The following is a 12,263-nucleotide window of genomic DNA, read 5'->3' as shown; positions in this document are numbered from 1 at the left end:
GGTAGCTTCTCATTGGCCGATGGGGTGGCAACCCTAATTAGGGTTTTGAGGATCCAATCTAGATCATTGATCTTGTTTTGATCTCCACCATCTGTTGTATTTCTGGCCCCTATAAAAGGCCATTTTCTCTCATTTGTAAAGGGGGTTGGAGAAATTGTTGCGAAGATAATACCAAAATTGCTCTCATTTTCATTGTTGCGATTTGCATGTTGATTAAAAACATTGGGTGTTATTGCATGTTTTCTACTTCCACTTAGATTTCTTTTCAAGTTATTAAAGTTGGTTGCATTTGAAGTTGTTTAAGTGAAGTTAAAGTAGATGGATAGTTGTATGGTAGCATTGGTAAATGTTTGATAGGGATCAATACTAGGCCACTAGCATCCTAGCGGCTGGTTGGGAAGCTTTGTGTGGTAAGCTAGTTTATTATTCCTTCGAATCATTGCACTTGTGGAAGTGAGGCTGCTGGTCAGCTCTCATTAGGTACGATCCCCGTCCATTTGCTAACCTTCCATTCATAGGAGTAGGAGTAGAATAGTGAGTAGTTGGGTAGTCGAAGCTTATAGAAGCAAGTTAGAGTAGGTCAAATATTAGAACACATCCACTCACCTTCCACGACCATCACTTTCCCATCAACATCATCACTGGCAGACACATCCTCCATCACCACCACCATCAACATTATCTGCCACTCACATATTTCACAAACCCATCATCATCTCCATCATTCCACCAAAGTCCAAGTCATCCTCAAATGAATAGTGTAAGGCTGCCTACATGATTACCAGCAAATCACATCGATAAAACTGAGTGAGTATCCAACGGTGTAAGGAACATTGGAGCTATTTCTTATGTCTTCATGAGTAATAACTTTTCAAGAGAGGAGTTGCATGTTTGATATCTTGTATTGAATATTCAAATCCTAATATGTTATGTAAGTGATACAAAACTCGCATCAACAGATTTGAGTATCAATTGCATTGAGATCCAAGTGGTGATAAGGGTAGCACTATGGTTTGGGTGGGTTTTGTTGGTTGGCTTCACCACTTTTGGTATGATAAAGTTAGGATCAGGCTTCAGCAAAAAGAGTTTGTGGATACTATTCTTGGTAGACTTCTATTCAGGATTTGGGATCCAATTATATTTTGGACACTTTTCAGTGTGCTATGGCATCTTTCGTGTGCATTGGGGTTCTAGTTTGGGTACATCAGAGAGTGTTGCAGTGTGTACATGGTGTGGATTACTAGTAGTTTCACATTTGATCCTCATGTACTTGATTTGTTTTAGATGCACAATTTCAGTTTGCAGAGTTTTCACAGTTGGTTTGTTGTTCATCTTTGCATATTTTTGGTTATGCTGGGGAAACAACAATTGTGTTTTTAGCATGGGACATTTCACTGTCTTCCGTTGGACTTCTAGTGTAGTGGAGTTTCTTTTGTAGTTATGATCACTTGGAGATAAGAAATCTCAGGAAAGGTAGACTGCAATATTTGCATTTTTGCAAGCATCAAAGTTTGTTGGATTAGCCTATCTCTGGCCCTCGTAGGCTAAGGCAGTTGGATAGAGAGTCCCCTTTCGGTAGATATTAGTGTATATTCTTGGTCAAAGCTCAATTTATGTTTAGGTTTGGCCTTCATTGGACTCAATTGAGCTCAATTACTATTTATAGTAAGTGACTATTTCTGGAAAGTTAGGGTTGTTTATTGCAGGGCACCCAAATAGGCTATGATTATAATGCATAACTAGTTTGATTAGATAATGTGGGATTTACTATGTTTAGTAAGTCAGTGGTTGATAAGGAGGGACCCTTGCATTTTAGAAAGGCACTTGGATGTACAATGGATGCAATAATTAACTTCAAGGTTCAGAAGAAATTGAGAAATAATGATCATTTGTACATTTATGTTGTTTTAATTATTAGTAAAGTTATTACTCTATTAATAATTATTTGTAAAATGCAATTATAAAGTCAACAACCGTACTTAATAATCAATGGGCACATGACCCTCAATTAAAATCACTTAAAGTAAGTTTATAGTTGCATGAGTGAGCGCCCAAGTTAGGGAGATCCTATAGTTTTTAATTAAAAACCTGAAAGTGGATTTTAATGAAAATTTAAATGTTCTTAAGGATATTGGTGTTATAAAAAGATCTCAAAAAGAAAATAGCTTCATTATTGTTGATCATTTTGACTGTGCTTTTGGAGATCTATGATTGTGGAAGAGAAACCAAGGGTTTCAGCCATTTTTATGATTTGAAGAACAAAAACTCTTCCTTGTAATTGCGATTTTGAGGTTGTGATAGATCAACTTAATCATTTCCATACTGTGGCTTCATCCAGGACTCCGATCCAAACATAAAGAGCAGATTTGTGTGAGGGTTTGAAGTGTTTTTAAGTCTCATCTATTGTAGACCAGTAGCTTCATTATTGCAGCAATAGTCAACCAGATTTCAAGGTTTTTATCTTGCTGCTACATCAACACGTGAACAGTGAAATGCTACAGTACATCAGCTTGAAGGGTTTCATTGAAGTATATTAAATTCATCATCTGTTAAAGTTTGAGCAGATTGAACGTAATCATCAAGGGTCTCAGGTATTTTTTTGCAGTGGACCAAGCCCTTTCAGCAATATTATTATTGTTGCAGCACTGAGAATCTTGATATCAAAAACTCTCTTCATATTTGGGTATGCCTCTCTGTTGTAATAGGCAAATCAATGTTGTTTATTGAGAATAGTGGAAATTCCATTGTCTATTTGTCACTTGCATCTTACTCTCAATGTCTTCAGTTGGTTCCTTCCTACATTTGTATTCCTTAGCTTTCTTAATACCTGACTTCAAATTGTGAAAACTCAAAGAAAATTCATGTAACTATTGAATTTCAAGGCAAACATATCATTTGCGTAGAAAATCAGTAGGTTGGTGAAGTTTGAATCTGTTGGAGTTTTTACAATGGCATAAACAGAGATATATACTACACTAAAGAGGATTCATGTTTAAATATCAAACATTTTGATGTTGCATAAATTGGCTAAAAACTCTAACTTTGAGCCTCATCGATATTGTTTTTGACATCCTAAAAAGTTACAGAAATTATGTATGCCTTGTATGCGCAACGTAATTGACATACAATGCTTATTGTTATGTTTGATAATATTGGTTATCCGCCAGTGTAATAATTTTCATCATTGTATTAATTGTCGTTGGTTGTTACTCTTGGGTTGTTATATGTTTCTCTCAATTGACAGTTGTGCTCAACTTGGCAGCCTTCAGGTAGTTTAAATGTGTTGTGTACCACCAAGGAACGAAGTAGTGTATGGTTGGATGAATGGGAATCCTTGACTAACCATCTCTAGTCTTCTTCTCTGTACTGAATTCATGAGCTAATAAAGATACATTTTACTCCTATATCTGATATGCAGTGCCATTCGCACCACTCTTGGTAGACATTTCTGAAAGAGTGAGGAAGAGTTGGGTGAGATATATACATTGGAGGCAATGCCAAGTAATGTGTTAGATATACGAGTTTTTCAGATGAATTCTATGGCAGTTATAGATGAATCCAAAGTTCATAGGCTTCTGGACAAATTGAAGAGAGTTAAATATCCTACTGCTGCACCAGGTTGTTTGGGTGAAGTTTCAGAGTAGATATTTTTAATCATATCTATTATTGTATTAACTATTTCTAAATGACCGTGAAGAGGATCTCTATGTAGACAATTTTACATTTCTAGTAAAAAATAAAAGAAACTAATAATGGTTTTGTAGCAAGAATGACAATGCATCTAAAAAGAACTATTACGATGCAATTACCATCCCTATATTTTAAAGCATTTTAATTGTCAATACCTCCAAGGACCTCTCTTCAGTTCTGCAAACTTATACAAGAACTCTTGTCAGATCATTATGATATTAAAAAATGCCAAGCTCGTATATTTGTACTTTAATGCTAAAAATACTAGAACAGTTACAATACTAATCAAGGTTCAAATACTCAACATTTATGGTTATTCTATTGATTTTTTCAACTATATTCATGTTATCCATACTTAAATGGATCTTAGAATATACTTTCTAGTGCTAAAGATCTCATCTTATAATATTATTGTTGTCAATCAGGATTGCGCTTGTAGCAAGATGTAAAATCTAGCTATCCTACTGAAACAATGGAAACTCTCTTGGGTGGTGGGTTGTCCTAAAACGAGAGAAGAATCTCCCGAAGTTAGGCCGGTTCCTAAATTGTGATCACCTAATCCTAAATTGTACTCGAGATAAGGGTAAGATATGAACGAATGAATAATGAAAAAACTAATCTAAATGAGGTGACACACCAATGGTTTTGAATGTAACTTTGACCACTTCAGCACGAACTACGAAAGACAATTGATTCACAATACTCAGACAAACACGTAATCACAAAAGTGTTTCTATGCAAGGACTGGGATCTCCTGCTTTGAAAGGGATACCTAAGTTTCACCAATTTTCTGCAAGAAAACAATAATCTCAAACATAGACCTGCAATCACATGTATCACGATTCAAATATGCAACTAGGAACGTAACTAAAATGAAGGCGAACACAACATTAAAGTAAGAAATTCACAAAATTGCACAAGAATCTATAAGAAGGAACCGCTGAATCTCTATAATCAATGCTGAAAAAATAATCTCTGCTACAAATGCCCTTACAATCAACTCAAAATCTGCAATGTGCCAAAATCTAAATCCGAAAGAAGGTCCCTCATAATGAAGTGAAAGTACAATTTATAGAAAAATAACCCTCACTCGGATTCCAAAATCATGCCTAGAAAGAATCACCAAAAAATGATAAAAAAAATGAAGGAGCCTCTGAAAAATGCACTCAACCACCTGCCCAACTGATGGATAACTCAAAATTGCCTCTAACTTTCCAAAATCATGCACAAAATGATCAAACTCGGATGCACTGAGTAACCCACAAGAATAGCATGTGAAACTGCTTGTAATTATGCAATATATGCATAAAATAAGCCCTCAATCTGAACTGCATGCATAACTAATCATATCTGCTCCATGGATTGCTAAAAATATTATCAAATAACTCACAAATCTGCATGTGAAACCGGAACTGAACTTGGCCTCAAAAATATCCCTATATCCAAACGTTAACTGAATGTCTTCTTTCCCCTTCTAAATATAGCTCTCCTTGCATTTAGGCATATTAAAAATGTTAAATCCACTTAATCCCCTTTTTATGTAATTAATAAAAATTAAAGGCCTTATAATGATAGCCATTTAATTTATTAATTTTACAATTATAAATCTTCTTTTTATATATATTTAATAATATTAATGTGTTTCATATAATATTTCATTTATAGCACATTATTATTATTAAATATATTTAAAGGGGAATATAAGTTTTTATATATTAATTTTATATATATCAAATGATTATAATGGATATAAAACATTTAATATATATAAGATTAACATTCTTTGTGCTTTATTTATTATACTAAGTCCATAGCATATTTTATTTTTAGCATTAAAAGTTATGCATATGGACTTAATATATTGAGTCTCATGCACTTGATTTTGCATGGACTTGAAATGCATTTAAATGTGGCATATTTTGCTTATAAAAAACAAAAAACAATAAACAACAACATCATTTGTGGTGTGTTTATGCTCATTTACATGAGGTGTGATGAAGGGTTTCCTTCAAACCCTAGTCGCAGCCATATTCTTGCTGTCGTATATTCACCATGCGGATTTTTCTTCAATCATGGACGCCATTTTTATTGATCCTTTGGCCTGCGGGTTATTTGATACTGGACAGCATTGAGACGCCATCTCTTTTTTTTGGGTTCTCTCCATGCATTTGATTTTATTGGAAGTGTTTAATGGGTTCTATTTTGGGGCAGCCATGAGTTGTTGCTGTAGCTTGAACATACCGAGCTCTCCTGCTGGTATGAGACGCCATGCTCACGGGTTTTATTTTTGATACCATCTTTACTGTGAGTAACCCGCAAATCTGGGCATATTATAGTTGAAATTTCATGGGTTTTTCTCCATTTGCGAGCTCATGTTGCTGTTTAGTGCTGGGTGCCATTCTCATTGGTATGAGCCTTTTTCTTGGATGTTTACTGCGGATTTTTCAGTTGTAAGCTTAAAAATCTCCATTGTTACATATGGGTCTGCATATTTTCTTTTAGTTTTTTCTCATAAAATACACTTGATGCTGTATAAGAGCTTATTTTGCTGCTACCTCAAACATGCTGTGAAGGGTACATTTACTGGCTTCTTTTTTTTTAAGAAGAAAAATCGAACCCTGATGTGAGCAACTGTTCTTCTTGAAAATAAATGACCTACTGTTAGATTCTAGCTATGGGTTTTATTTCTTGCACCTCTGATATATGAACCATTAAATAATGGCTATACTTTCTTTTCATAGATTGCTTCATTCACTTGATAAAAATAAGAGATAACATCATTAAAATCTGCACCTAGGTCTTGCATCTCTTTGATTGATAATGGTTTTAAATAATGGCTCTCAATCCTAATGAATCTGCATAACATTTTCCCTGAGATTGTTTGTTTTCTGAATGCAATCTATAAGAACCTCATTTTGTGTATATTATGAATATGAAGAGAAGTGAAATAATATTCTCAAATTTTTATATGGGCTTGAATACTCTTACTGTTGCAAATTTTAATACTCCTTCTATACTGTCATACGCATCTTCTTTGGCATCTTTCTTTTTCTAGTTTCAAGATGTTGCATTACCATTGTTTCAACTAGTAACCTTGCACCTGCTGTTGATTCTTTCAAACCTCAATGTGGCTTGTTCTTTAAAGATTTGAACCCTGTTGCTGTAGTATCTCTGAATATAATTCTCCCTTCATATACTGTTATGCATGAATATTTATTGCAACATCTCTAAAATAATGTCAAAATCTTTTAAACATAAACATTTGATATTCGCATCTTATCTTTAAGGGATCTTGAACTGGTTATGTATTCCACAAAACCTTTTGTTTCCGTAACAGCAAGATGATGCTCATTATGTTCCTGTTTGTTTACAACTTGATAACAGTCCCTTGATTTGACCTTGGATGTTAACACATGTTTAAGTACTAGTCCCTTTACCTTTCCTATTATTTCTGTACGTCTTTCACATTGTTAAACAGTATACAGTAATGTTTTTCCTTGATTTTAATGCCCCTATTTACGCTTATTATATCTTCTTGCAACAGATTTCTCTTTTCCTCTATTGATTTGGCACTTGATCCTTAGTTTTGACTATCCTTGTGACTGATTGCATCCGTACTTTCTTGATATACGCTGAAATATGCTTGCAAAAATAACTGAACCTTATATATGCCTAATAGTTCCAACTTTACATGTCCTCCATGATTTGACCGGAAGGTCCCATACTTGAAACTTATGTATGCTCCCTCGATAGTCTCCTCTTGTCCTTTGCCTTTGCCGCTACATGATTCAACCAAAAAGATTCCATGCTTGTAGTGTATGTGCGTCCCTTCAATGATCTCCTCAAATCTTTGGTCTTCGCCCCTCCTTGATTTGACCAAAAAGTTTCATGCTTGTAACTTATGCACATCCTTTTAATGATCTCCTCAATGTCTTCAATCAGCTACATTGTTTTAACCGGAAAGTCCCATACCTACAACTTATGTATGCCCCCTCAACAGTCTCCCCAATATCTTCTGTCTTTGCCCAAACAAACTCAGCCAAAAGGCTTCATGCATGTAACTTACGCATGATTCTTCTATAGCCTCAAGTCTTCATACCTGTATCTGCACATGGAACAAACTCATTAGTAAAAACATGTTTTATTTTCTTCGGATTTTCTTGCCTTCTTGCCTTTTAGCATAGTTATCTGGATAACCATGTTGTATAAACAACAAAGTATAGATGATAGGAAAGTTTTTCATTGCTTAGTTCATATGAACTGACCCATTTCTTCATTCATTTTTTGCAGGTTTACTCCCAGATGGAGATGCGGGATCAGCCCTTCAGCGTTCAGCGCAACAACCTTTCATTCAGGCAATGGATGCCTTTTCTCTTATCTTCCTTTTTCAGTACTTTTTTGTTTGTACAATGTGTTTAATTCAGATATTTATGTTAGGAGCTGAGAGCGTTAGTAATATTTGAATGCTTTGTATTCAAGTACTGTGTAAACGTGAACACTTTGTAAAATATTTTTTGAATACTTGAATAAAAAATATTATTCCAGTACTTGTATGATTCTTGTCTTTTGCTTACTGCATTCTTTTCGTTCTGTACTATACATTCTCAGCAGCTAAACATACTTAGTCAGCAGATAGAACATATTTAGTTTAGCGTAAAACATAACAATTTAAGAGGCATGTTAAATTGGTAACAATTATATCTAATTTTCTTAAATTTCTTGAAAAAATATGTCCCAATTGTATTGACGGAGAGGATGCAAACAGGCTTTGTTAGACATCATTTTAGATTTGTTGTCGCCTTACTTCTTAACTCAACAGTTATAGGGAAAAGCAATACTCTTGTCTACAGAAAAATTAATATTAATGGTTTGAAAGAAAAACATGCACAGATAATCTATGTTTATGCAGAAATTTACAATGCTTCTAAATCCTTCCACCAAATATGATTTACTCACAATTCTATCAGATTTTTGAGGAAAGGTGCATTTTTTTCAATGCTTTCAATTGTGGCCAATGACTGCACAAGTCCAATTGGAATCATAAAGAGAATATAAAGAAACAAGACAGCAACAAATATCACCAATCTCCGAATTGTAAGCTCAACAAATGGAATGGGTAAATTCTGCCAATATACATCACGTGGCTCAGGGGCCCACTCTGTTAACCAGATTGTAGGATTCTTGCTTTGTTGTGTTTGTGCACAAGTTGCTGCTCCCCAACGTGTTTTGAATGAAACAAATCCTACCGGCATAATAGCTTTTGGATCTTTAATAATCCTCTCACGCTCAACTGCTATCTGCATGTGTCAAATTAATTATATCAGGAAAATATTTCACAAGTACAACTAATGTTTACTTAGTAATAAATATCTCAAATTAATTATATCAGGAAAATATTTCACAAGTTCAACAAATGTGTCAAATTAATTATATCAGTCAACTGAGTGCATTTCAAAAAGGTGTACAAGTGGCCCAAAGGCTTGGCTCCAAAATATCATTATAAAGACCCAGTATAAATGCAGTCATATCCCTCAAAAAGCACTCAAAAGTCTCTAATATGCATTAACTTCTGACTTTCAAGTCCTCTCAGCACATGGCTCTTGTTATGACTTTGCAAAATATCCTTAGACTTCATAAAGGTTAAATAAATGTCCCATTTTTTATCATTAATATTAAATGATTTGCAATTCTTTTCTTTTTCTGTTGCATATGAGTTAGTCAAAAAGGAGCAGTACATATAGATTTGTCTCATTAGGAGGTCAATTGCTTAAACTATGCTGCAACCAAACAAAAAGTAGAGTCATACACTGAGTTTATACAGAAAGCCTAGTCACATAACATCACAGTCAAAACTAGAACACAAAATGGTACTCTTCATCTTGGTCAACCACAAGATGTGGAATACCATCATCATGTCACTTCTCTCAGATGAGGCTGGTGTTGTAGGAGGGGTTTATTTCTGTACTGATTCTCATTACTCCTTGTGGCTGCCTGTTTTCCTGCCCTTTGCTGGAAGATGGTACATCATCTCCTTTCCAGTTGCCTCTTGCTTTGAGTTGCCTTAAAACTCAGCAATAGTCACATTGAAGTCTCATTTATCTACAATAGATGTATACCCATAAGCCACTTGTTTTCTTTCTATTGTAGTGCTGCCTTCATACAGCAGTTGGGGGAATTTCTCTTCATTCATCTTCAAGATAGTAGTGACCTGAAAAGAGATGTCAAATAATATGAGTCTCCTGAGAGACTCAGTAAGGTGCCACTGTATACCATTGAACACATTATCATTCCTAATTTTCCAAATGAACCATAACATATAGGCAGACAAAATAGACCAAAAAATATTAATATATTTCCTGCTGCATTGAAAGGAGCCAATAGGAATGTTTACTAAATCAAAATCTCTGCCAGGTAGAAGATCAAACAGTCTCCACAGGGCCTTGGAAAAGGGGCATTCAAAGAAAAGATGCAATACAGTTTCTGGCTCATCACAGACGAAACAGAGGTAGTGCTCTTCACCTGGTTTCTTAGGGGGAGTTTATGAAGGAAGAGTTCCCAAAGGAAGCAAGTCACTCTAGGCTCAATTGGTCTTCTCCACAGAAACAAGATGTTTCTTCCATTCAGATGGGGGTAAATTAAGGTTCCAAACATGATTAAGATGGTCTAAAATGGTAAATTTTGAGGTAAGCAAGGAGTAGTGATATTTAGTTTTGATACAATGAAGAGGAGAATTATCTGGCCAGCTGACTTAAAAGGAGCATGAATCACTAGAGTAGCACTGCTTGGGAAGTCCAAGTCTGGAGCATGAATCTTCAAGGATAAGGTATGTTCTTTTATGGGATAAAGGAAAAAAAAATTTGCTATAAAAGTAATCCCAGGATATAAGAGAGCCATTAGATATGATATCTTGTAGATTACGGATCCTGCAGAAGCTTATCTTTTAGCAGAGAAGCCTTGAAGCAAAGCTAAGGGTTTGCTATTCCTCAGTAGATTTCTCCAAACAGACTTCTTCCTACGGATCAAATTGTCCTGCTCCAGTCCATTATTCTGTCCAACAAACCGTTTGACATAGCTCCAACCCTTCCAAAGTGCTTTGAAAACATTGTACCCTTCAACATAAAATTGACCTCCAATGCTAATGCATCAGCAGCATTCCAATTAGACCAGAACTTAGCATGACAGGGATGTCCTCTTGAGATGTTATTCCTGGTCAATACTTTCCAAGGTTCATTTCCATTAGTTGCTTTAGCAATCGATTTCATAGCTAGAGCAATACCTTGTGTCCTGAGGTCTTTTAATCCTAGCCCACCAATTTCTTTAGCCTTGGAACACCATTGCCAAGAGACAAGATGCCTTTTCCTATTACCTTTCCCATCTGACCAAACAAAATCTCTAACTGGTTTTTGGATATAGTGGAATAGATTTTGATTGAACAGCCAGGCAGAAGAAAAGTAAACTGAATAAGAAGAAAGGATCTTCTGACAGACCTGCACTCTACCAGCTAGTGATAAATAGTGCTTGTTTTATTTTTGAAGCTTGCTTTAAATTTTCAATCTTAACCAATCCCACGCCTCCTTAAAGTTAGGATTGACTGCAAAAGGAATGCCTAGATACCTTACAATGAGATTGGGTCCCCCAAAAACTTTGACACCAATCTGGTGGGTTGTGCTCCATCCTAATAGGATGTATATAGTGAGAGAAATTTTACTCCCAGAAGCTTTACAAAAGATATCCAACTTAGTCATCAGATGTTCCATGTTCCCCTCACTTAGTTCAAAGAGAATTGTTGTATTATCAGCAAACTGTACATTAGCCACTTCTTCATTATTGGGGAGAGATATCCATAAGACTTTTGGGGATTGGGAGTCATCTCTAATAAGATAATGAAGGGAATTAGCAGATATGATAAACAGGGCAGGGGCCAAAGGACAACCCTGTCTTAGAGACCTTGAGAATTCAAATTTGGGAGACAATGGTCCATTGACTTCAACAGTTACCATAGCACCTTTGAGAAATGTGCTTATCATGGGGCTAAAAGAGGGGAGGAATCCCAAAGCATCAAGCATAAAGTGAAGGAATTTCCATTCTACTCTATCATAAGCCTTTTCATAATCAATAAGTAATTCCTGTTTAAGGAAAGGAATGCTAGAACCTACGACAAATTGTTAGTACAACATAGGAAATGTATACTGAAATCCAAAACATATTAGAACTATTGATCTAATTAAATATTATTCTAAATGTTACCCCTTACTAAACTCTCATAATCCCTCTAAAAGGACTCTTCTAAAATCACCTAACCCTCTAATGAGAATCACTTCTTGATTAGGCAATCATCATGCGAAGAGAACCTTTCCTGGGGCCTCTTGGGATCTTTGATTGTTCTCTTTACAACACTACTTGGTAGAGATCCCACCTTTAACCAAGTCCCTTATCTCTAACATATGCATATTATTGACCACTAGACTATATATATATATATATATATATATATATATATATATGTATATATATATATGTATATATATATATATGTATATATATATATGTATATATATATATATGTATATATA

At 35.1% G+C, this 12,263-nt stretch overlaps 1 protein-coding gene and 1 long non-coding RNA gene across 3 annotated transcripts in view; one reads left to right on the top strand and one right to left on the bottom strand.

Moving 5' to 3' along the window:
* The window catches only part of LOC149556821 (uncharacterized), a 215,317-nt gene that overhangs the window by 108,907 nt on the left and 94,147 nt on the right, over positions 1 to 12,263 (top strand). For both annotated transcript variants that reach the window (XR_016364788.1, XR_016364789.1), the window contains exon 3: positions 7,981 to 8,045. This is a non-coding gene — a long non-coding RNA (uncharacterized LOC149556821). The remainder of the gene's footprint in view (positions 1 to 7,980; positions 8,046 to 12,263) is intronic.
* The window catches only part of LOC149556822 (hyperosmolality-gated Ca2+ permeable channel 1.5-like), a 211,098-nt gene that overhangs the window by 108,932 nt on the left and 89,903 nt on the right, over positions 1 to 12,263 (bottom strand). The window contains exon 8 of the mRNA XM_089831377.1: positions 8,647 to 8,987. Within this exon, the coding sequence (XP_089687503.1) occupies positions 8,647 to 8,987 (341 nt within the window). The remainder of the gene's footprint in view (positions 1 to 8,646; positions 8,988 to 12,263) is intronic.

Source organism: Cupressus sempervirens, chromosome 5, assembly GCF_028749045.1.
Source record: "Cupressus sempervirens isolate cs-2001-9-10 chromosome 5, ASM2874904v1, whole genome shotgun sequence".
NCBI lineage: Eukaryota > Viridiplantae > Streptophyta > Pinopsida > Cupressales > Cupressaceae > Cupressus > Cupressus sempervirens.
Note: the sequence above shows the minus strand (reverse complement) of the source record. Positions and strands in the feature narration are given on the sequence as shown.